The following is a 24,518-nucleotide window of genomic DNA, read 5'->3' on the forward strand; positions in this document are numbered from 1 at the left end:
ATTGATTTTTGTCTTGAGGTTCTCTAATTCTAAATTACACCCCATGATCTCCCCGATCAGCATCTGGGCACTTTCTGATGTGAAAGGATCTCGATCCCTAACAACACGATCACCTAAAAAGAGAGAAACCAAACAAAAACAGGTATCAAAAATCTGCCAGCATCCATCTCTTACCTGAGTCTGTGGTCGCAGACATTTACCTGTTGTGGTGCCAATTTCAACCACATCTTCTTCCTCCTCCTGCTCCACTTGGGTTGGGGGTATTTCACCTTCTTCCACAGGTGGGGGGTCTCTGGTCTCCTCGGATGAGGGGTGTCCTCCGAGTCTTTTCTCCCCTATGTAAAACAAAAATGGTATAATTAGCACACAGTGATTTGATGGCAGAACTATAAATAGGAAACATTGCTTGGAAGTGGGGTACAATCGTCAATTTTAGCAGAGTTCAAAGATGTCGCTTGTTTATTATCCTTTGTCAACCTGCAATACTTTACCTGTTTAGTACAAGCTTCACAGATGGAGACCCCCCTATAGTATACACTGGAGCACCTGTGTGCCCCCCCTAATAAAAATGGTGTTCTTGTGTCCCACACTAGTGCTCCAGTGTCCAGATGTGAAAACAGCTGCCCAGTGTCCTCTCCTTACACAGAATCTAGTTTGCATTTCATTCTAGTAACAAACCCATCTACACAACCAAATATTTTGCATCCAACTAGGCCCTAAAAAATGTAGGAAAATGCATATGGCCTAAACAATGGTGTTCTAGAGGGCGAAAAAAAAATGTTTGATTCGAACGAATAATGGGTCCATGAACATTAAAATTGACATATGAAACTGTACAATTAAGAAAAGCATATGGTGCAGCACGAACGTAATAAAGACAAAAAGAATAGGAACACAGCACAACTACTTACTTTTTTGCAGCACTCTCCGGATCTTTCGGTACTGCTCAGGCTCTCTTAATTTTAGGTCCGACCACCGCTTCCTGAGTTGATCTTTTGATCGTCGTACCCCGAAATTCCTGTGCAGACTTTTGACCACTTTCGCCATGATCTTGGCCTTTCTGATATTGGGGTTGGGGTAAGGCCCATACTTCCCGTCATAGTCGACCTTCTTCAGGATGTCCACCATCTCCAACATCTCCCCAAAGGACATATTTTTGGCCTTAAATCGTCTCCTTCTGGATCGGGACGTGTCCGGATCCGGGCTTTCCTCCTCCTCGTTGCTATAATTAGCACGCACCTGCTCTGACTCCGCCATGTGCTCTTCACCCACTGCACCGAACGAAAAGGGGTGGGGAATAGACTAGAAAGAACGTCAGGGGCGGGCGGAGTTACACGCATGCGCAGTGTGTATAAAGCGTAACACGGGTGCGTAGTACGTACGATCTGTGAGCGGACGAAGGAGCATTGGATGCGTCGTAAGAACGAAGGTAAGAGACAAACTTGTGCCTATACTGCTTCTAGATTGAGGCCTATATTGTAACAAGATTAGGAGAGTTTTGACTGACATTAGGCTTTGTCTTGTGTTGTGTCTTGCAGTGAACATGGATATCTTATTAAAAGATAATGACTTCATGTCACTATTCATTGATATGTTAAGGGAGCTGCCATGTCTGTGGGAGATCAACAACCCACATTACAAGAACCAAACAAAGAGGAAGGCAGCACTGGATAAATTGTTGGAAATTGTGAAGCAGGTGATCCCCACAGCAGACATCACATTTTTGAAGATCTTAATTGGTGGCCTGAGGAGCACTTATGTAAGGGAGCGCCAGAAAGTCCAGGATTCGCAGAGATCCGGAGCAGCAGATGACATCTATCTCCCCAGGATGTGGTACTATGACAGGCTGCATTTTCTGGCAGGCCAGACTGAACCCAGGCCATCCCTCTCCAGTCTTCCTTCCACGCTTCCTTCCCCCCCAGCTGAGGCTTCTGACGCCCAACTTGGGCCTTCCAGGCAACAACATGTGGAGGAGCCCAGATTGAGCCAGGTATAGCATTCCTCTAAATATTTCTGCTTGTCCAATCAATGATGTTAACTAGATGTTAGTTTGGAGTACTAATTTATGATTGTGATTGATGATGCAAAAACTAAAACCATGTCCCTTTTTCATACACAGGGAAGTCTCAGCCAGGAGGTGGCTGGGCCGAGCCGCCTGCCTGATATGCCGGTCCACACCTGGAAAGAGAAAGTGGCAGGAGGAGGAGTGCCCTAGAGGAGGCTGCCATAGGCCTCTTTTGGAGGGCTACAGAGACCCTGGGAGCACCACACACCGTGGAGGAGGACATTGCTGCCATCATTGCCTCTAAAATGCAGAGGATGGAGGAGGGACAACAACTCATGTGTGAGTCGCTCATATTGGAGGCTCTTAATAAAGGTATGAGGGGCCAAATTACATCTCAGACACACATTTGCGAACTCACAGATGGTCCTCCTCCTCCTCCTGCAGGTCCTCTTCCTCCTTCTCCTCCTCCTCCTCCAGGTCCTCCCAGTCCTCCTCCTCCTCCAGGTCCTACTCCTCCTCCTGCCACATCTCCAACAGCACAGCCACAGCCCGGAATGAAGCATGGAAGGAAGACCAGAAAGTGAGCACCCTGGATCCAGTCTGGTCGGCCAAAAGATGCAGCCTCTTGTGGTACCACAGCCTGGGGAGAAAGATGTCATCTGCTGCTCTCTGGGACTTCTGGACCAGACTGGCCTCCCTTACATATGGACTCCTCAGGCCACCAATTTTGATGTTCAAGAATTGATGTCTGCCCTGGGGGTCCCAGGCTTCGCTAATTTCTCCTGTTGATCCAGGGTTGCCTCCCTCTTTGTTTGGTTCTGAGCCCTTAATAAAGGATTTTTGTTTTGAATTATACTTGCCTATGTGTGTTTGACTTCAAAAAGGACAGTTGGTTTGTGAGGATTCAGGTACATTTCAAAAATACAATGTGAAATTAACAAGGGACACCAACAACAAACAATCTCCTTGAGATTAAATAATAAAAGATATCAATGGTGTTGTGGTAACTTGACACAAAAAACACACACAAAAATAGTCTGTAGTAAAAATAAAAATAACATTAAACAAAGATCAGCCTTGGAAAAAATACAAACATTAAATCTAAACCAAAAATGGCTTTAAATCACAAAAAAAAAGAAAAAAAAAAAAAAAAGAAATTCTGTCAGATGTGACAAATAACAATATATTCCGGGAATCCCAAGAAAAAAACACAAAAATAAGTTTGTGAGAAGTGTGTGTGAATATGAGCAGCAAAACGACTTAATTCTTGTCACATTATAAAGAAGAAGAGAGTGCGCTGTATTAAACCATTTTTAACATTGCAGCGTGACGAAAGTGCTGTATCCATTGCGAACGCTAAGTTTACCAGACCGAGCTGTTCTGTGTCGGAATTTCTTCTGAGCATGCGTGGCACTTTGTGCGTCGGAACAGGCCACACACGGTCGGAATTGACGCGATCGGATTTTGTTGTCGGAAAATTTTATCTCCTGCTCTCAAACTTTGTGTGTCGGAAAATCCGATGGAAAATGTCCGATGGAGCCCACACACGGTCGGAATTTCCGACAACACGCTCCGATCGGACATTTTCCATGGGAAAATCCGACCGTGTGTACGGGGCATTAGAGTCTGCAAAAAACTTGAGACTGGGGCGGAGGTTCACCTTCCAGCAGGACAACGACCCTAAACATACAGCCACAGCTACAATGGAATGGTTTAGATCAAAGCATTTTCATGTGTTATAATGGTCCAGTCAAAGTCCAGACCTAAATCCAATTGAGAATCTGTGGCAAGACTTGAAAATTGCTGTTCACAGACACTCGTCATCTAATCTGACAGAGCTTGAGCTATTTTGCAAAGAAGAATGGGCAAAAATGTCTCTCTTTAGATGTGCAAAGCTGGTAGAGACATACCCAAAAAGACTTGCAGCTGTAATTGCAGCGAAAGGTGGTTCTACAAAGTATTGACTCAGGGGGGCTGAATACAAATGCACGCCACACTTTTCAGATATTTGTTAGTAAAAAATGTTAAAAACCATTTATTATTTTCCTTCGACTTCACAATTATGTGCCACTTTGTGTTGGTCTATCACTTAAAATCCCAATAAAAAACATTTACATTTTTGGTTGTAATATGACAATATGTGGAACATTTCAAGGGGTATGAATACTTTTTTTAAGGCACTGCACAGCCAAAGCTTCTTATTTCTTTATTCTTGGATAGAGTAAGACAACTTTAGGCCAGCGACTTTATAGGAAGTGAGGTGCTTTCCCATCAATGGAACACAGACAGTAAGAAAAATCTGACATAGGTCTAGCCCTTTCCCACTCTATCCAAAAAATGTTTGTTTGTTTTTTTGGTTGGCATTCCCCGTAATTTGTTTGTAAATTATTTCTCTCACCTCTCCAGTAAGAGCTGCTCCAGGGCTTGGTTTCTGTAAGTAAAAAAAATTCAGTTATATTCTTCTCTCTAGCATTACCTTTGTTGTGCAAAGTTGTACAGTATCCATTTCTGCACTGAAATTGTTTATTCCGATTTCACTGCAAACTGTGAGTTTGTCACAGCGTGCAATAAAAATTGCAGCCTGACTTTCCTTTGCCCTCCCCTTTTATTTATTGGATTTAAAATAGTATTAATCCACATGTTAGGCAGGGCCGGCACCAGAATAATGCAGCCAAGGCAGCCGCCTGAGGGCGCCAGGAGAGGGGGGGCACCAAAGCCAGGGGTTCCCCAAAAGATGCTTATGCTGGTGCTGGCGGCCGACCTTTTTCAACCTGTACACAGCCCAGCTCATCCGCACATTGGCAGGAGGCGGCGCAGCACAGCCCCAGCCGGACACTATTAACTTCACCCGCTACACTCGCATCTCCTTACTGCAGGCCCGGCCCTGCCTATTACAGCACTCCCCCTCTTTTCCTCTTTCTCTGCCAGCTGAGCTGCAGGATCATGAAGAATAAAAAAATCTTCCCACCTGGCTGGATGGTAGCAACACCTTCATTTCAGCAGCACACAGAGCGTGGGAGAAAAGAGGGAGCCTGGAAAGAAAAGTGAGACCAGGGGGAGGGACCAAGACCAGCAGAAAGCACAGGAGGAGCGCAATTGGCAGTGGTGGTACAGCACAGATGAAGATTTCTCTCCCTCTCATCTCTGTGCAAGGTGAGGCAAGCAAGCTGTGTATATTATTGTACCAGCCCTGCCCTTGTGCCATGTATGCAATCTATGACCGTCCCGTGTGCAATCTATGACCGTCCCGTGTGCCATGTATGCAATCTCTGACCATCCTGTATGCAATGCGTGCAATCTCTGACCATCCCGTGTGCAATGCGTGCAATCTATGAACGTCCCATGTGCCATGTACGCAATCTATTGCCGTCCCGTGTTCAATGCATGCAATCAATTTCCGTCCCATGTGCAATGCGTGCAATCTATGACCGTCCCACGTGCAATGCGTGCAATCTATGACTGTCCCGTGTGTCATGTATGCAATCTCTGACCGTGCCATGATGTATACAATCTCTAACCGTCCCGTGTGCCATGTATGCAATCTCTGACTGTCCCGTGTGCCATGCATGTAATCTCTGACCATCCGGTGTGCCATGTATGCAATCTCTGTCCATGCCGTGTGCCATGATGTATGCAATCTCTGACTGTCCTGTCTGCCATGTATGCAATCTCTGACGTCTCATGTGCCATGATGTATGCAATCTCTGACCGTCCCGTGTCCCATGCAAGCAATCTCCGACCGTCCTGTGTGCGATGATGTATGCAATGTGCTATGCATGCAATCTCTGATCTTACTGTGTGCCATGCATGCAATCTCTGACCGTCCCATGTGCCATGTATGCAATCTCTGACCATCCCTTGTGCCAAGCATGCAATCTCTGACTGTCCCATGTGCCATGTATGCAATCTCTGACCGTCTCATGAGCCATTATGTATGCAATCTCTGACCGTCCCGTGTCCCATGCATGCAATCTTCGACCATCCCGTATGCCATGATGTATGTAATGTGCCATGCATGCAATCTCTGACTGTCCTGTGTGCCATGTATGCAATCTCTGATCGTCCCGTGTGCCATTTTCTGTAAGTTAAACACACACTCTAAGCACTAGAACCACTATAGCTCAATGGAGCACAAATAAAGTGTATTCCATATTGGGGGGGGGGGGGGGTCGAGATAAAGGATGGGGGGGGGGACCCAAAATGTACCTTCGCCTGTGTAGTCAAAAATCCTTGCACCTGCCCTGATGTTAGGCACATATTAGCTTATCGTGACAGCTTACCTGTCATAGTGTACCCTCTGGCACTGGACACTAGAGGGACCAGGCTGCCATGATGTCACTCCGTGCATGAGCAAGGGAGTCATATCACCACAGCACAGATCGGTGCTGTACATGTACTCTGAGCTGATATGCATCAGCAATGTTTTAAAAATAGAGTTTAACACCACTTTAAAGCGGATCTTCACTGCATCCGGGCACCACAAACCAAAAACACTAACTTATTGAATTTTTAATATTCAAAGCAAACTCCCCCATCCATCCATGTCTCTTTGCTTTATTTTGTTGAGAAATCGCTTTGAAAAACTTCCCCTAGTATTACTAGCCAGGGCAATCTTGAGTAAGGGCAGATGATTCTTGTAGCATTTACTTCCTGGAATCTATCTGCCTTTAGCGCAAGCATGCATGCAGAAGTGTGTGCTTAGCTGAGAAAACTCCTCCTCCTCTCCTCCTAAAGACTCCTGAGATGTATGACATCATTTGCCTAGGCAAGAAACCAGGAAGTAACTGAAGAAATGTTTAAAAAGTTTAAAACAAGTAAATATGAAATACTTTCCTATCCATTTACTAATCCTAGTAGTACGAGGATTAAAAATAATCAATTTTGATTGAGAGATATTTTAAAGATAAACTTCTGTAACTCAGAAGTCATCTATCACCAGTATGCTATTGAGATGTAACATGTCTATGCTTTATTCATGCCATGCCTGTACTGCCATTTGAAAATCAACATCACAAAGGATATTTCAGTTTTTTGTGGTCAGATAGCACAATCAGCAATATTCCTGAATGATTGGTGGGAGAAACCTAATTATGCAATAAACCTCATAATTCAGCTAGTGAATTGGGATATCCAAGATTTGTACTGTGATAAAAGAAGCAGCAAAGAACAGTGACTAAATATTAAAATAAACAAGCTTTTAATGTAGACGTCTTAAATTAGATGTTAACATCTTACCTAGATGTAAACTAAAACTAAAACTTTTTATAAGCTTGCATATACAGTAAATGTTTATGAATCTGTAGCTTTAGTTAAATTAAACCCTGGTAATCCTGCCATGAAGGTTCTTGTACAGGCATTTCCTGTTACATTGTGACAATGCTCCGTCCTTGTCTCCCAATGGTGCTCCTGATGGAGACCACAAGTGACCATTTCAACACATATTACACAGGGATGGTCCAATGTTGTCACTATCAGTAAATCCTATCCTGAAAAATAACATGCCGCCATTGCTGGAGTACATGTAGACAGGACTTGACTGTAAAGAGGCCACAGGAGATCAGGTGCACTAAGGCCGGCCATACACGGTTCAAATTTCGGCCAGTTCAGCAGGAACTGGCCAAAATTCAAACCATTATTGGGTAGGCTGAATGTACCAAGTTGATCAATCAATCAACCTAGGTACAACCAGCCTTCCAGATTCACTTGCGATTATCTCAAGTGGCTGCAATGACCGATATTGATAATCACTGTCTCCCCCCCCCCCCCCCCCCATGGGAAAAGACAATTGCTCGGCAGGAAGGATTCCCCTGTCAACACTGTCTGTGTTGATGGAGAAACCATGCAAATTTCTTTCCTGAAACTTGTGGTTGCAGAAAAAGAAATTAGCACCTTCTATGGCCTGCCTAAGATGCAACAAAGAATAAAAATAAGGATAAAACTAGTATTTTAACATTTAAAAAGATGGCGGCTGTTTATGATACACAGTACTTTAGCAAGTTAAGCATCTACATTAACTCATGAGGAGATAGGAACAGGAACCCGTTAATGTATATTTAGCACACGGATGAACTGGATCCCCCACTTCTGCACAGCCAAGCACACCAAATTTTCACAAGTACTCCAGAGTCAGAGAACAGTCTGTGACTTTGTTTTTGTTATTTATAGAGGGTTAATGACTAAGATAGGGATGGGAGGTTATGGGATGCCCACTTGACTTCATCAAAACTTTGGCAACAACGTCAGGGACATCTTTCTATATACAGTCTATATACAGTCTTCTTTAATCTCCTCCTGCACACACTTGCTTGCTGGCTCCAGCTGAATCACTGTTAGTTGATCTGACAGGCTCTCAGCCAGTTTTAACAATGGCCCTTAACAGGTAGGAACTCTTAGCCCCTTGTAGTGTAGCAAGATTACAGTGAACAGCCCGCACTTATCCTCTATAGTTGATCCCAGTACCACCTTTTCAGGCACTGCCAAGCCACCTGGGTGCAGCTGCCCCTTTTTACTAGCCCTCCAGGCTAACTTCTCCACAGTCCTCCTGACTGACTCTTCACCAGCCCACCCAGCTGACTCTCAGGAGATCTCCCAGGGAAGGATGAAGACTTAAGCACACCACTGTCTTCAGGGAAACTGACTACATGTGGCAGTCTTCCACTTTGTTAGTCCCCAGCAGTGCTGATCTACTCACTCTGTCCTCTCTTGCTCACGTGCCTCCAGAAAGGGCTTCCTCCCATGTGTTATGCCAGGATTCTTCCAGCACTCAATGCCTGGCTCAAGGCAGAATACTCCCCCCCCCCCCAGACTAGGGGGCATCCCTGAGGGCCACCGACAGCCTCCACAGCACTGTATCTCCATCTTCCACCCAACTGCCCTGCTGGCATGGCTCATGTCTATTTATGAGGTAAGATCTGCCACCTGCCAGCTCACCACTGGGGACTGGCCGAGGCCTCATAATTATTCAAGGCAGCTCCTCCTAACCTCCACCAAGTAGCTCTAGAACATTCTCCAATGTCTCAGAAATAGGGGGAGGCACCAAAGGGAGCTGTCAGGATGAGTCATCCAGAACTGAGTCACTGAACCTTGATCCAGATTCCATAGCTCAGGCTTAGCCCTGAGCTAAATTACATTTACCTACTGTAAACTCACTACTTCTAGCACACACTAAAGGGTGCTACATATAACTATAAAGATTTTTAGCTTCCCGTAGCCGCCAGAGGCCCATCTCACCTGGAGCCCACCATAGATGTGGTTCAAAGCCTCGTAGGCACCGTTGTAATTGCAGTTGTTTATGTATTGGAGATTGGTGGTTCCGCAGGCCCCTCCGTAAAAATCAGTAGGCTGTAAATAGAAGATTTATGACTTCATTGTACAGTTATAAATAAATCACCATAAAATCCAATTGGTTAATAATTAGGGACCCTCACCATGCCATGCTGTGCTACTATATCGTAGACAGTCTTAATGTTTTCAGCATTAGTGTATCTTCGGTAAAACTCCTCCTGTTTCTTAACCACGCCTGTAACGCACAAAAAAACGCATATGGATATGAAGTATAGTTGCATTAGATCACTGAATGTATGATTTAAGTTTTGAACTGCAGTGCAACAACTCTATGGAGACACAAATTTCATAGGTAACAGCACTAGCTAAACTGAAAAAAAGTTGTTTCCTGATTTTAGAATGAATAGAGTGAAATAAAGGCTTTTTATTTATTTAACTTGACTGCTATATGTATGGAAGTGGCCTTGAAAGTCTTCAAGGCTGAATCTGTCAGTAAATTAATGGAAATGTCAATAGGCGCAGTCTAGTCTTGTTGGCTTATGGCTGTGTCCAGGTTCTTTTGACACTGAAATAAGTGTCAACGTTGGAAGATTTCCGCTCCTGCTTAGAGGACTGCTTACAATTTTGGATTTTCCCATCACATTTAGTTCTTTTGAAAATAGGAGAAGGTGAATCTTCTCAGTGGAGACAAAGAATGTAATAAAAACTGACATATTCTAACCTTTCCCTAATCTATCCCCAAAAAAGTGTTTTAGATTTAGATACACTTTAATGCACTGCCCCATGTACAAGGTCATAACTACAAATGACAGGGCCCTATAGCAAAATTTTGATGGGGCCCCAAACATGCTAGCCACCCCTTTCTTTTATGCATACCTAAAGATAGCCTCCTTTACTATAGACTAAATATAGCTCTCTCTTACATTACCACCCCTGGCATGAGCCTTTTCCTACATACAGTAGGTCATCCTCAAACAGATGTGGGTGACATGATGCACTTGAACTTAAATTGAAACTAAACCCTCCAATCCTTTACAGCCAAGGAAGCTGCCATCTTAGCCTCTGTCTGATCTGCAGTTACCATGGTGCTGTACATGTGATCAGTAATGACACCAGCCATTTTATGGCTTGACAGTTCTGTTGGGAGCTCAGGCAACTGTGAGAGTTATCAGTAACAGCATACCCTGAATGTAACTGTTTTGAAAAATGATAAGTTTAGTTCCACTTTAAATGTTTGTTTTTGGGAATAGTTTTCACTGCTGTCTTTTTGCCCTCTGAGAAAATTTGCCCTGTCTATTTGACCTGGCAACCATTGTCACTAGAAGAGAAAGTGATGAGTATTCCAAAGCTGAACTCTGAGATAAGCAAATATTGTATAAACACAAGAGGCACGAGTATTCTTTTTTTAATTCCACTTTATTTTAGATTTTTTTCCAATAAACAAACATTTTTTAATGCAAAAAACCCATAAAAATACATTCTACAAATTTACATTCATCCCCTTAACTACCCACCCCCCACCCTTTCTTCTTTCCCATCACATCAGAAAAAAAACATTTCTGAAAAAAATATCTTTACTGGGGATATATTCTCTCTGTCATCAGACCTGAAATCTCTAACCGTTTGTTCCATATTTTTTCTAATCTACCCCTATTGCCTTTTCTCATGTAAGCCAATCTCTCTCTCGTTATTACATTATTAACCAGCCTCTGCCAGTCCATTATTGATGGTGGTTTAGGGTATAGCCATTTCCAGGTGATCGCTTTTCTAGCTTGATACAGACATCTTAAGACTGCTATTTTCGTGAGTCCAGATCCCACACCTTGTCCCAATTATCCCAATATGCATGTTATTGGCTCCATCCCTACATTTATACTAAAGATTTAATTTATTTTATCCACCACCTCCTTCCAATATCTATAAAGTTTGGGGCACCTCCAGAGCATATGAATCAGGTCTCCCGTTGCCCTTCTACATCTGAGGCAAAGTGCATCTGGCTGTCCTCCAAACTGGAATAATCTTTTCGGGGTATAATATGCCCTATGTATAATATAAAACTGGGTAAGCTTCTGGGCTGCGGAGAGGGACAACATGTCTACTAAAGACACAATGCCACTCCATTGCTTGTCTGTGAGTTTTCCCACTTCCTCCTCCCATTTTACTCTACTTGCCAGGTGGGAGTCCTTCTCTAGTACCTTTGAGTGTATATTTGAATATAGATTTGAGATCAACCCCTTTAGGGAGGTAGCATTTAAAAAGGTTACTAGTAAGGGCATGTTACTCCATTCCAGTCTCTCTTCCCTGAACTGTGTCATCAACACATGTCTCAGCTGCAGGTATTGGTAGAAATTACTATTTAGGAAACCAAATTCTTCCTTTAGTTCTTGGAAGGTCAGTCTGACCACTCCCCTCTGTTTCCAGTTTGAGAAGTTATCCAGACCCGCAATCTCCGACAGCTTTGCATTATCCCAAATTGGTGTAAACTCGCTATATTCCGAGTACATGAAAATTGATTTTATTTGATTTTGTGTTCCATACCCTCATCAGCAATTTTGAAGGACATTGGTCCTCTCTCTTAAATGACCTTACTTCTAACGCCTCTATCAGGGATCTATGTGGGGTACAAGCTAGCAGTGTTTGTGAGTTATAGTTAGTGATATAGTTGTATACTTCCCATCCCCCCCATTTGCTGTAGCTAAGCAGCCAAGAAGTAGTTCCAGGGATGTGGTACAGCCAGCCCTCCTTTTTCCCTCGGAAGCTGCAACACCCTCAAATGGATTCTGGGTTCCCCTTCCTCCAGATTAAGTCCCTGAAGAGACCCTCCACCTTTTTGAACCATACTCCAGGGATCCATATGGGGGAGTTCTGCAGGATGTACAGAAGTTGAGGCAACCATATAATTTTTATGAGGCAACATCGCCCCACTACTGACAAAGGGAGACATCTCCATGTACCACATTTTACACTGAATACTTTCAACAGAGGCTCCAAGTTCTCTGCTATGTACCACCTGAGATTTACTGTTACCTTTACCCTCAAGTATTTAAAACTCTCCACCACCTGTAGACATCTAACGTTCTCTGGTATTCCCTGCGTTACTCCATCAACCGGGAGAAGGGCAGATTTCCCCTAGCAGGTGGAGAACCCAGAGAACATATAATATCAATGATTGCCTCATGTCTCTTATAAATACCAGGCCTATATTAAAAGCCAATAAACCCTCCCACAAGTACTGCCACTCAACGCTTCGGGGGACAGCACAGCTCTAGGACCCAACTCCTACAAGGGAATTTGCAGGTTCAGAAACCTTCAGAATCTCCTAATATTTAATGCTGTTGATCTGCCCAGAATTAAACTGCACTGGTCAGGGTGGATTATGGTGTAGATTATTTTACTGAGTCTATGCGCTAGCACTTTTGCCAATATCTTGACATCCATGAAGAGCAAATAGATTGGCCTATTTGACACAGGCTGTGTTGGGTCCTTTCCCTCTTTGGGTATAACATTAATCGTGGCCTCTGTCATAGATGCCGGTAGTTCTCCCCCTTCCGCTGCTTCATTCAATAGTAATTCTGGCAACATTATTTCTCCATATTCAGTGTAGATCTCATTCGGTAGTCCATCTGGGCCTGGTGTCTTATGTTGAGGTGCTTCTGTTACTGCCTTTTGTGCTTCTACCATAGAAATCAGGGTTTCCATCATTGCCCTATCATTCTCTGACAGGTGTGGAATAGGCAGACCCTGTATAAAATCCTTTATTTCTCTCTATCTACTTACCCACTTTAGATCTATACAGGTCAGAGTAATAATTTTTGAAAGTCCTTGTTATTTCTACTGGGGACCTTTGCCAAAAGGGCCAGCATATGCCCAGTTTTTTTCCCCCTCCTCATATTGTACCTGTTTTAGGAAGAACCTTCTGTTCTCAGCCTTCTCCAGGGACAGGTTTCGATATAACTGCTGTGCCTCAGTCCATATAGCCATATTATCTGGCGATGGATTATCTATATATAATTTCTCCATACCACTCTTCCCATTATTTCTATTTCCCAATCCCTGGTGGATTTCTTTCTCCTAGATATCTGTTGTATTATAATTCCTTTCAGAAAGGCTTTAAATCGGGGTTCCACCCAAATTTTGAACAATATCTGTATGTATTCTCTTCCTTGCCTAGATGCTGACATGCCATTTAAAAAAATTTAAATCGCCGTAATTGTCTTTTTTTTTCTATTCTTCTTTGCACTTCCTGGTTCTCCTCCCGTGGGAGTAGGCGTGTTTCTAGCCTCTCCCAGACTCCTGGGAGCTAGTCTCAGGCTTCCCAGGATGCCACTGAGCATGTGCGGGAACGAGCAGTGAATGCTGGGAGCACAGCATTCACCACATCCAGGAAATAAATGCTTGTGGGCTTCAAATGAAGATGGAAACCGCCTGCAGTGAATAATATAAGTTATTCTTTCCGACGAAATCTGACACAGGCGGACATATTACACACAATATGTCAGTATGTAATGCTGAGAAGAAAAGTTTGTGAATGAACTCAAAAAAAAAAAAACGATAGATAGGTGGACCCCCGCTTTAAGGGTGTCCCATATTATACCTTGTGATGCTGAGGTTCTGTTATATTCCAAAAAATCACGGATCTTGTTTAGCATATGTTCTTTAGGAGTAATTAACTGCAGCCAAAAAGGGTTAACCCTCCATTCTCTTCTTACCTCCCTTTTTCCCAACCTTAATGTCAAGGTTAAGGGGGAGTGGTCAGACAGTCCCCTGGCCTCATACCTAATATCTGTGATCAATGGGATGAGATTATCATTCCCTATTGCCATATCAATCCTGGAAAGCGAGGAGTGTGTGCTTGAGTAGCATGAAAAGCTTTGTGTCACTGGATGACGCTCTCGTCAAATGTCTTACTTGAATCTTGGTTTGCTCTGTGTATTTCTTCCAGATCTGTGCAGTAATCCAGTGCGAAACCTTAACCTCTGTGCAGGAGCTTCCTGTAATAAAGACCAGTCAGTGCTGCTCTCTCTCCTTGTGCAGGGTGACTGGTCTTGTCTCCTCCCCCTCCTATATTTTTCTGCAAGCAGTCTGTAATGGGTGGAGCCTGCTGGGCTCCTCCCACAGCTCTGCTCTCTGCACAAATTATGGTTTTTCAAGGTAATATCTGGGTTTGAAAAGGCACTTGGTGCACAAGAAGTAAACTTATATTCTATTAAGTTTATATATTTAACCCCTTCCCGCCGAGCTTACGCAGATGTGTGTACTCGGCTTTCCGGGGTTATACCGGGATAATGCAGCTGCAGGCATTATCCCGGTACTGTTTTTTTAGAGCCGGCGATCGGCTATCCAGTTATAACAATCGATACGGCTAAAAGTCGCTCGGCTGTTATACCGGAGGAGCGGGAGGGGAACGGGCCTCCCGTTCCATCGGGAGGCCCGGTGACCAAACAGCCGCCTCCGGTGGCTGGGGACGGGCTGGAACGAAGCCGTGAATGGCTTTGTTCCAGCCTCCTAATCGTAAACACGGAAGCGACGTCATGATGTCACTTCCCGTTTACTCGCTGCCAATGGCGCCGGATTTAAAAAAATACACAGTATTCAGAATCGCCGTTTTCAGCAATCTGAATACTGTGAAGTGCAAAGGAGGGATCGGGGTCTTTTAGACCCCCGATCCCGCCATAAAGAGTACCTGCCACCACCTATTACTGTCACAAGGGAGGTTTACATTCATTGTGACAGCAGTAAAAGTCATCAAATTTTTTTTTTTTTTAAACACGATTTATAAATATAAAAATTAATAAAATAAATAAGAAAAAAAAATTTTAAAGCGCCCCCCGTCCCCGCGAGCTCGCGCAGCAAAGAAAACACATACGGAAGTCGCGCCTGCATATGTAAACGGTGTTCAAATCACACATCTGAGGTATCGCCGCAATCGTCAGAGTGAGAGCAATAATTCTAGCCCTAGACTCCTCTGTAACTCTAACCCGTTAACCGTAAAAAAAATTTAAAGCGTCACCTATGGAGATTTTTAGGTATCGTAGTTTGTCGCCATTCCATGAGTGCGTGCAATTATAAAGCGTGATATGTTTGGTATCTATTTACTCGGTGTAACATCATCTTTCACATTATACAAAAAAATTGGGGTAACTTTACTGTTTGTTTTTTTTTAAATTCATGAAAATGTCCTTTTCCCAAGAAGTTGCGTTTAAAACACTGCTGCACAAATACCGTGTGATATAAAATATTGCAACAATCGCCATTTTATTCTCTAGATTTTCTGCTAAAATATATACAGTATATATATATATATATATATATATAATGTTTGGGGACCGTAAGTAATTTTCTAGCAAAAAATACGGATTTTAACTTGTAAACACAAAATTTCAAAAATAGGCTTAGTCATGAAAGGGTTTTTTAAATAAAAGTTTTGGTGCCTGGAGTTTAGCTTTATGGTTGTCACTGGAACAGGAATAGAGGAGAAATCTTATAATAGGCAGACTTGATTTAATGACAGCTATCTAGGGGGAGGTTCTCTTCATGTTGGAGAGGACTGTTTCTTTGGGACAGGAAGTGAGAGGACACACACGGCCAGAAACAAGACTGACACAAGTCTTAAACATACCATACGCTATCCCAAAACAGCTGTGGCTATAAATGCACTTAATATAACTTAATATCTAGGAAACTAGTTTCAACATACTGTTCCTTTCTTGAATTACTATCTTGAGGGGGGGGGGGGTTGTTTAGTTAGTTTAGGCCAGTTGTTTAAGGTGTTGTATGCCTTGCCTTATGTTTTGTACTTTCCGAGCCGGGGAATGCCCAGAGGCTCTGTTAGGTAACACTAACTCTTTTTCTGAAATAAATAAAAAGAATTAAAAAAAAAAGAATTGTTATCTTAGTACTTTCTGTAAGCTTACCAGGAGCCACTACAGAATCCTTAGTTCCAGAAAAGATGAAGACTTTATCATTTTGGAGGTTTGATAAAGGATCAATGAGGGAGCTGCTCGCATAACTCTCAGCCTTGGAGAAGAGGTTATTCATGTTGATGCTGTTGGAGAATAACATGCAGGTGGTGGTTGCAGAGGCCAAACTTCCGGCTGCGCAGTAATAAGGTCCTGCGTTTAAATGAAAAGAAAATTAATTAATGCTGTACTTTGTTGAAGATTGTAGCAACACTTTATTGGTTGTGTGTGTAGCTTGCAAGTAAAATACAACCCCAATTCCAAAAAAGCTGCAACAATGTGAATAGAATAAAAAACACGTGAAATTGTTTAAACTGAGAAAATGTACCATTTCCTCTCATCTACCCCTTCATGACCAGGCCATTTTTTGCGATACGGCACTGCGTTACTTTAACTGACAATTGCGTGGTCATGCAACACTGTACCCAAAATAAAATTTTTGTCAATTTTTTTCCCACAAATAGAGCTTTCTTTTGGAGGTATTTGATCACCTCTTCTTTTTTATTTTTGCCCAATAAGCGTATATTGATTGGTTTGCGCAAAAGATATAGTGTCTACAAACTATGGAATATTTTTAAGGATTTTTTATTATTTTACTTTTTTCAACTAGTAATGGTGGTGATCAGCGACTCATAGCTAGACTGCGATATTGCGGTGGACAAATCAGACTCCTAGCTGACACTTTTGAGACATTTTGGGGACCAGTGACACTAATACAGTGAAAAAATATGCACTATCACTGTCCTAATGACACTGGTTGGGAAGGTGTTAACATCAGGGACGATCAGAGGGTTAAATGTGTGCCTAGCTTGTGCTTACTCACTGTGTGGGAGGTGCTTTGACTAGGGGAAAGCAAACATCCCTGTTCCTGCTTTGCAGGAACACAGGATCAATACCTTCCCTTCTGACAGAACGGCAATCTGCTTTGATTACATAGGCAGATTGCTGTGCCGCCTGTTTGTGTGCTGTGTAAACGGTGGGTGCCAGCAGACATCAGTACCTGTAATCACAGCAGGACCAGGTCACCAACGGCGCGCCCCAGACATGGAAGTGTCAGATAACGTACTAGATATGTGATCTGGCACAGAGCGGACGCCCTGCTGCAGTAAATGTACGGTGGGCGGTCTGCAAGTGGTTAAGAAAAAATAAGGTAATTTATAAATTGATGGCAGCAACACATCTTAAAGTTGGGACAGGGCCATGTTTACCATGGTGTAGCATTCCTCTTCTTTTAACAACACTCTGTAAACACCTGGGAACTGAGGCGACCAGTTGCTGGAGTTTTGGGAGAGGAATGTTGTCCCATTCTTGCCTGATATAGGATTCTAATTGCTCAACAGTCCTGGGTCCTGCGATGTCATCTCTGGAGACAGCTTCCATCTTCACCCGTCTTGCTTCTGGGTTTGCAGACTCCGGCTCTGTGATTGGCCGGAGCACTGGAGCCGCCGTTCATGGCACAGGGATCTGAAGGAACGGCACAGGTGGCCGATCCTTCAGAGCGCAGGCGCCAGTGATGCACTGGCGCCATGTACAGTAAATATCTGTTAAACGGTGCATGTTTAGGAGATATTTACACTACCTATAGGTAAGCCTTATTATATGGAAGTTTACTTCCTGTAGCGGGTGTCTCACTCTATAACCTACGACCCTGCCAAGCTGGCCGGAACAATGTATACAAACTTTCCAGCATGAGTTAGGGAGAGCTGCCTGCCAGCAGCTGCAAAGGGAATTTTTCACCCCCCCTCCTTCTTCCTATTTTACTGACTGAGTTAATGTAATGTGAGCTGACACACACAGAGCTGTGCATTCAGTAGTCTCTCTTGTGCCTCTATTGGCAGAAAGAAGTAAGCCAATTAAAGGCACAGTTACAGCAGCCAATCAGAGAAACTGTACTAAGCTGCAGGAAGCAGCTGCAATGGATTCTGGGACATACAGTTCCCTCACCAAGTGGCTCTATACCCTGGTATTCAGGAAGGAACTACAAAAAGCCCAGGATGCTCTGTGACAGGAAAGTAAAGACTCCATTTTGTGTTGTGAGGAAAAAGTCAGTCAGCCTTGAGGGAGGGAAGAGACCAGACCTGAGGGAGAGGTGCTGTCCCTCAGATGATCTCCCTGCGTGATTCAGGCCTCCACTGCCAGTTGGGATGTCCAGCCTGAGAGAAGGGGATCCCAGGTATATATTGAGGCGCACCTGCACCGATGGTGAATCATTCCAGTGTGAGGTGACCAGTTGGATTGCCAAGAGAGCCTGTCTGTTTCGGGATGTTCGTTTGGGCCTTGATTGCAGGATTTGGTGAGAGGGCATTTCTGCCCATCTGCAGGGAACAAAGACATTGCACTACAGAAGGAGTTATTTGAATGCTCTATACAGACATCATTGCTGGTTGTCATCTTGCTGACACTTGTAGTACCACAGGGATAAAGGGATAAGGCTACCCATTTCTGAGACATTGTATACAGACACCACTGTCCTCTCACCTTGTTGAATAAAACCCTGCCTGTTTCACTTGATAGACTGGGCCAGTTGTGTTGTTTGGCCCTGCTATCCAGGAGTTTAAATGTACCAACGAAAGTGGCTAGCTGAAGACACCAAATCTTATCTTTGCTTCAAAAGGACTGAAACTACTAGTGTCATACGGATCCGCACACACATACTCAGGGCTATGTATATGCATTGGGTGTGTGGGACAGTTTATCTAAGAAGTTAAACGATTACCTGTTGATTTGTAAAGAGTGTTTAAAGTTGGGCCTGTGGTGTCAGGGGACAGGAGAGAGAAGCCTGACAAAAAGGGAGTGATTCCTCTGCTCTCCTCCTGCTTGGACTCATAGAGCCAATCTGAGTAGAGGTAACCAATCTAATTTAAAGTGTCATATTGTGCTTTGTTTGCCGTTTAAGTGTGCCTCTGCTCTGGGGAACATGACCAGTGTAGTCTAAATGTCCCCTTCATTCTTATCGCTGTTACCCACTTATACTCCAACCCATACCTTACCCACCTCAAATAATGAGACCACACTTATATTTTATGGAGTAAAATGGCCATAACAGCCTATTTTATTAAAACAAACCAACTAAATAACTCCAAACCACTATATATATATATATATATATATTATATATACTGTATATATAAATATAATAAACAATAACATAACCTGTTAACCCCAGTCTGATGGTCTCTGACGGTGACCCACCTTTTAACCACGTATAACCACATACCACACCAATGCACTGTGGGACCTTTTCCAAACTGATAGGCCTCCAGCTGTGACCGCTCGGAGACAACCCCTTCCCACAGTGCAACCATTCCAGTATTCCATCCACCGTTCAGGAATACACCGGAGGGGCACATACAAACGATGAGCCCCCCACCCCTTTTTGATCCCTCCGTTTACTGCCACCGTCAAAGACCACCAGAAGAACACCGCCATAGCCCTGAAGGGCACCTATCCGCTGTCATGACGACCTTCTTCCTTTTCCTGCAATAAATTAAAAACAGAGCAGCAAGTACACACGGACACATTGCACACATATATCTAGGGCGGGAGGGTGGGAAAAACTGCCTCCTCCTGTAAGTTCATCTTCACACTGACCCTTTGCACCGCCCCCTCTATAAATATAACCACTCCCCTTTGGCAAAAACTTCTTTCTTACCTTCCCCTTTCTTGCCACTCCCATTACTCCTTTCCACATTAACCCCATATGTGTCTCCCTTAGACACACTGTCATGCCCGGCCCTACACTATCCCTCCTTGCAGTCCTTTCGTTCCGGGCCTCACTTGACCAGTGTAGTCTAAATGTCCCCTTCATTCTTATCGCTGTTACCCACTTATACTCCAACCCATACCTTACCCACCTCAAATAATGAGACCACACTTATATTTTATGGAGTAAAATGGCCATAACAGCCTATTTTATTAAAACAAACCAACTAAATAACTCCAAACCACTATATATATATATATATATATATATATATATATATATATATATATATATATTATATATACTGTATATATAAATATAATAAACAATAACATAACCTGTTAACCCCAGTCTGATGGTCTCTGACGGTGACCCACCTTTTAACCACGTATAACCACATACCACACCAATGCACTGTGGGACCTTTTCCAAACTGATAGGCCTCCAGCTGTGACCGCTCGGAGACAACCCCTTCCCACAGTGCAACCATTCCAGTATTCCATCCACCGTTCAGGAATACACCGGAGGGGCACATACAAACGATGAGCCCCCCACCCCTTTTTGATCCCTCCGTTTACTGCCACCGTCAAAGACCACCAGAAGAACACCGCCACAGCCCGAAAGGGTGACAACCTTACCCTTGAGGGCACCTCCACACCCTCAGGGCCCGTTCTAGCCCTTCCTGTAAACCCATAGCCATAAGTCAATCCCCACTTCAGAGAGACGAACTCCATCACTCCTCAAGTAGAGCCCCACATTTTTTTCAAGCTCTCTGTGCCTAATCACAATACCCCCATTCTGTGCCACGAACCTACCAACTACTTTGTTGATACGAGTCTTACTGATGCTCACCACGGATCTAGCCTAACGCCATGTCGTTCTAGCCACAATGTCAGACCACAGCAAAAAGGGGTACCCGGGAATTTAGTGCGCAAGTGCGTGAAATCGGATTTAATATCCGCGATCAGGTCCCTGACTGTCCGGATCCCCAAATCATTCCTCATGTATCACTAACACGTCAGGTGGTCTATCCAGCCTTACGTACCTCTCCACCTCCACCATCACTCTACCCCACCTCATCCCGGGTATCCCCAACCATCTCCGATAAGCCTCCCTCCTGGAAAATACCCAATTGCCTGCCATCCGGTCTTACGTCTCCTCTCCTGGCCCCCCAACACACCTAGGAGTGCCCTATGATCCAGACAAGGCGTACTGAACCTCCATCTGAAATGACAAACAAATAACATAAAGGCAGCAACACACCTGTCAACCTAACACAACCATATCACAACATGCGAATCCCACATGCACCCTCCTTTTCCTGTAAACATCCAAGATAGTTTTTTTTTTTTTTTATATCTATTCCACGGCCAGATGAGGCCTAATATAAGACCGAAATCTCCTCAAATCTCATCTTCCAATTCTGCGCACAGCCGCCTCATCCAACCCACATCTGGCAGCTTCTGTAGCCGCCCCTATGCGGGAGGAGTGTGAAGCGTACCCTGCCCCGTCCAACCCAGCTGCTTTACGACATTTCCTAAAAATTGATATGAACTGAAACTTTGACAAGTAGTACCCATCCTCATGCCTCAGGAATGGCCCTGCCCCATCTGTTCTAATCTTCGGAAATTCACGCACTGCCTCAACAGGGCACACCCTAGACCCAGGTAATGCGAACAGCGACACATCCACACCCTTACCCTGGTGATCAGTTTTTGACCTGCGCAGCCGCAAACACACTCTATCCACCTCCACCTGCACATCTTGCTCCCAACAGGCCCACTGCCAAACACTTCGATGGGCTAACCAACTCCCCTGTCCGAAAAACCCCAAAAATGCTAGCGAGAACACTGCTGTAAACAGCAACGCTTCATACCGCGATTTACATATTGAACCCAACATCGCACATACGGACCCCAGGTTCGCAAAAATGACAGGCCGTCTCACATCCTTCCACATATGCTGTTTTCGATAACCCTTTATGGCCTGCTTCACCCAAAATCTTTTTTCCAGTCCTCCCCTCCCATTAATTTGAAAAGAAACGATAAGCCCGCCATTTTTTTATCAATGGAAGAGACCGAAAAAACATTTTTCAATGTTCCTAGCTACAAAATACAATACCAGTAACCGCCCGTCAGACCCCATTTTCCCAGCCCCTGCCTCCTGTACCAACCCTGACCATTCTTTCCATACCTTCGCGTAGGCTGACCAAGTGGACTCACTTAGACTGCCGAATCCATCCCGCGGTGACTCCAAGGGCAGCTCCCAAATCCAGTCCGGGCAAGGAACTCCTTCTTTTTGTGCACCCGGAGCCAGCTCCCTGAACTTGTTCCATTGAAATCGAGACAAGGAGTCAGCTAGCGAATTGTCGACACCCGGGATGTGCACCGCATAAATAAAATATTTAATCTCAAACACCTCAACACCAGTTTCCGCAAAAGCCGTATAACTGGTTGTGGTGACGCAGACATGCGATTGACCACCTGCACTACTCCCATGTTGTCACAATTTATTCTCAACTTTAGAATCTGGCATGCCTCCCCCCACAGTTCCAAAGCCAGCACCACTGGAAAAGTTCCAGTCGCACTAAATTCTTAAGGAACTCCGCCCTCTCCCAAGACTGCGGCCAGGGTTCCACGCTCCACTGCCCTTGGAAAAATGCACCATAGCCCGTGGAGCCTGCAGCATCTGTAACCAGCTCTACATCGAAATTACTCACCGGGCCAGACATCCACACCGCCCTGCCATTGTATGAGGCTAAAAACTCATACCACACCTTTAAATCCTCCCTGTGTTCCCCGGTCAGGCGAATAAAATGAGTCAGGGCCTTTACCCCCGCGGTGGCTGCCGACAGCCGTCGGCAATACCTGCCCCATGGGGCTGATCCTGCAGGCAAAATTCAACTTACCCAGCAACGACTGCAGAGTCCTCAACTGAACTTTCCGCAGTCCGTGGATTTCCCGAATTTCCTTCTGCAAGTCCTCCAACTTACCTCTGGGCAATCGGCACTCCATCGCCATTGAGTCTATTACTATCCCCAAAAGCTAAGTTCAGCCGTTGGGCCTTCCGTTCTTTCTGCGGCCAATGGTATACCAAACCTGCCTGCGATGTGCTGCAACGTGGAAAGTAGAATCGCACACACAGAGGAAGCAGGGGGGCCTATACACAAAAAGTCATCCAAATAATGTATGACTGAACCTAAGCCGGAAACCTCCCTAATCACCCACTCCAAAAACGAGCTGAAAGCCGCGAACATGGCTTTTGGAAAAGATAAGTGGTGTATCACGCGGAACTTGTTCGGTTCCTTCTTGGGCACCACCCCCAATGGTGACACCACCAAATCCTGCCAGGGTTTGTTGGCAAAGGGCCCCCCCATGCGCCCCATGGCCACTTCTCTTCCCAATTTGTCCTCCACCACCCCCGGATGCTGTAAAGCAGATGTCAGATTCCTTGCCTTTGGCAGAACCATCGCGAACGAACACGGGTTCTTAAAACCGTCCTGAAACCCCGAAGCCAATAACTTTGCCGCTTCCCTGTCTGGATACTTAGAAAAGGAAGCATCCTTTCCACCCTCACCGGCGTCATCCCTCTTTTGAGCAGAGTCGCCGGCATGCTTCCCTCTCTTAAAACACCTGGACAATATATGGGCTCCCCCTCACCCAGAGCACTCGTGCTTGAACTTGTATGCTGCTCCAAATTTACAGGAGCCCTCATTGCACTGCCAGCATACTCCCCACTTCTTTCTGGCCGGCAGTCCTGAGGAATGTGTACCCCCGGCCTCCCCCTGAAAAAACTGAGGCGGGGCCCTCGCTGAAGACATAAGCCTCATCCAGAGGCTAATATCTTTATGATTCCAATGCAGAGACGGGCGGACTGCTCTGCGCTGTCTGAACTGCTTGTTGTATCTAAGCCAAGCAGTACCACCGTACACCCTATGTGCCTCTCCTATAGCGTCCATGTAACAGAACAAAGCCGAGCAATGCTCGGGGTTCTTCTCACCAATAACGCTCACCATAATGGCAAACGCTTGCAGCCAGTTAACAAATGTACACGGTATAAGCCTGTACCTCCTTCTTTCCTCGTTCTCCTTCTTGGAATCATCAGGTTTCACCCTGTCCAAGTTAATTTTTTCCAATGGCAGTAGCGAAAAATCTCCACATACTCGCCCTTGTAAATCTTATCCCGGACTTCCTGTTTTAGATGAGCTCCCAGCAGGCCCTCGAAGTAGAGGTATACCTCGCACTTTGCCGCGTTCGCAGTCCTGACCATATTGGTCCTCTCCGCCTTCTCCGTATCCCCTTTTTCCCCTGCCTTCTCGGTGACCACTCCTACCCCTGACTGCACGGGTATCGGAGCTGCCGGGGGCATCTCCACCCCAGATCCCCCAGTTCCTCCAACCACTGCCTCAAATCTACCTAACAACGCCCGCAGGCCCTCCAATAAATCCGTCAGCTGCGTACCGGACCCCGCACTGGCAGGCCTGTGCCCTGCCCCCTGCTGGCCCAGCGTATCCCCCCCTGACTGTATCAAAGGAACTGCTGGCCTAACCGTACCCGCAGCTACCACC

The 24,518-nt window shown here is 44.8% G+C and overlaps 1 protein-coding gene across 1 annotated transcript in view; it reads right to left on the reverse strand.

Annotated features, from left to right (window-relative positions):
- The window catches only part of LOC141134639 (poly(3-hydroxybutyrate) depolymerase-like), a 94,492-nt gene that overhangs the window by 38,832 nt on the left and 31,142 nt on the right, over positions 1 to 24,518 (reverse strand). Inside the window, exons 3-6 of the mRNA XM_073624089.1 lie at positions 16,204 to 16,401; positions 9,433 to 9,524; positions 9,236 to 9,346; positions 4,404 to 4,436 (exon numbers count right to left, since the gene is read on the reverse strand). Coding sequence (XP_073480190.1) covers positions 4,404 to 4,436; positions 9,236 to 9,346; positions 9,433 to 9,524; positions 16,204 to 16,401 — 434 coding nt within the window. The remainder of the gene's footprint in view (positions 1 to 4,403; positions 4,437 to 9,235; positions 9,347 to 9,432; positions 9,525 to 16,203; positions 16,402 to 24,518) is intronic.

Source organism: Aquarana catesbeiana, linkage group LG03 (assembly GCF_042186555.1).
Source record: "Aquarana catesbeiana isolate 2022-GZ linkage group LG03, ASM4218655v1, whole genome shotgun sequence".
NCBI lineage: Eukaryota > Metazoa > Chordata > Amphibia > Anura > Ranidae > Aquarana > Aquarana catesbeiana.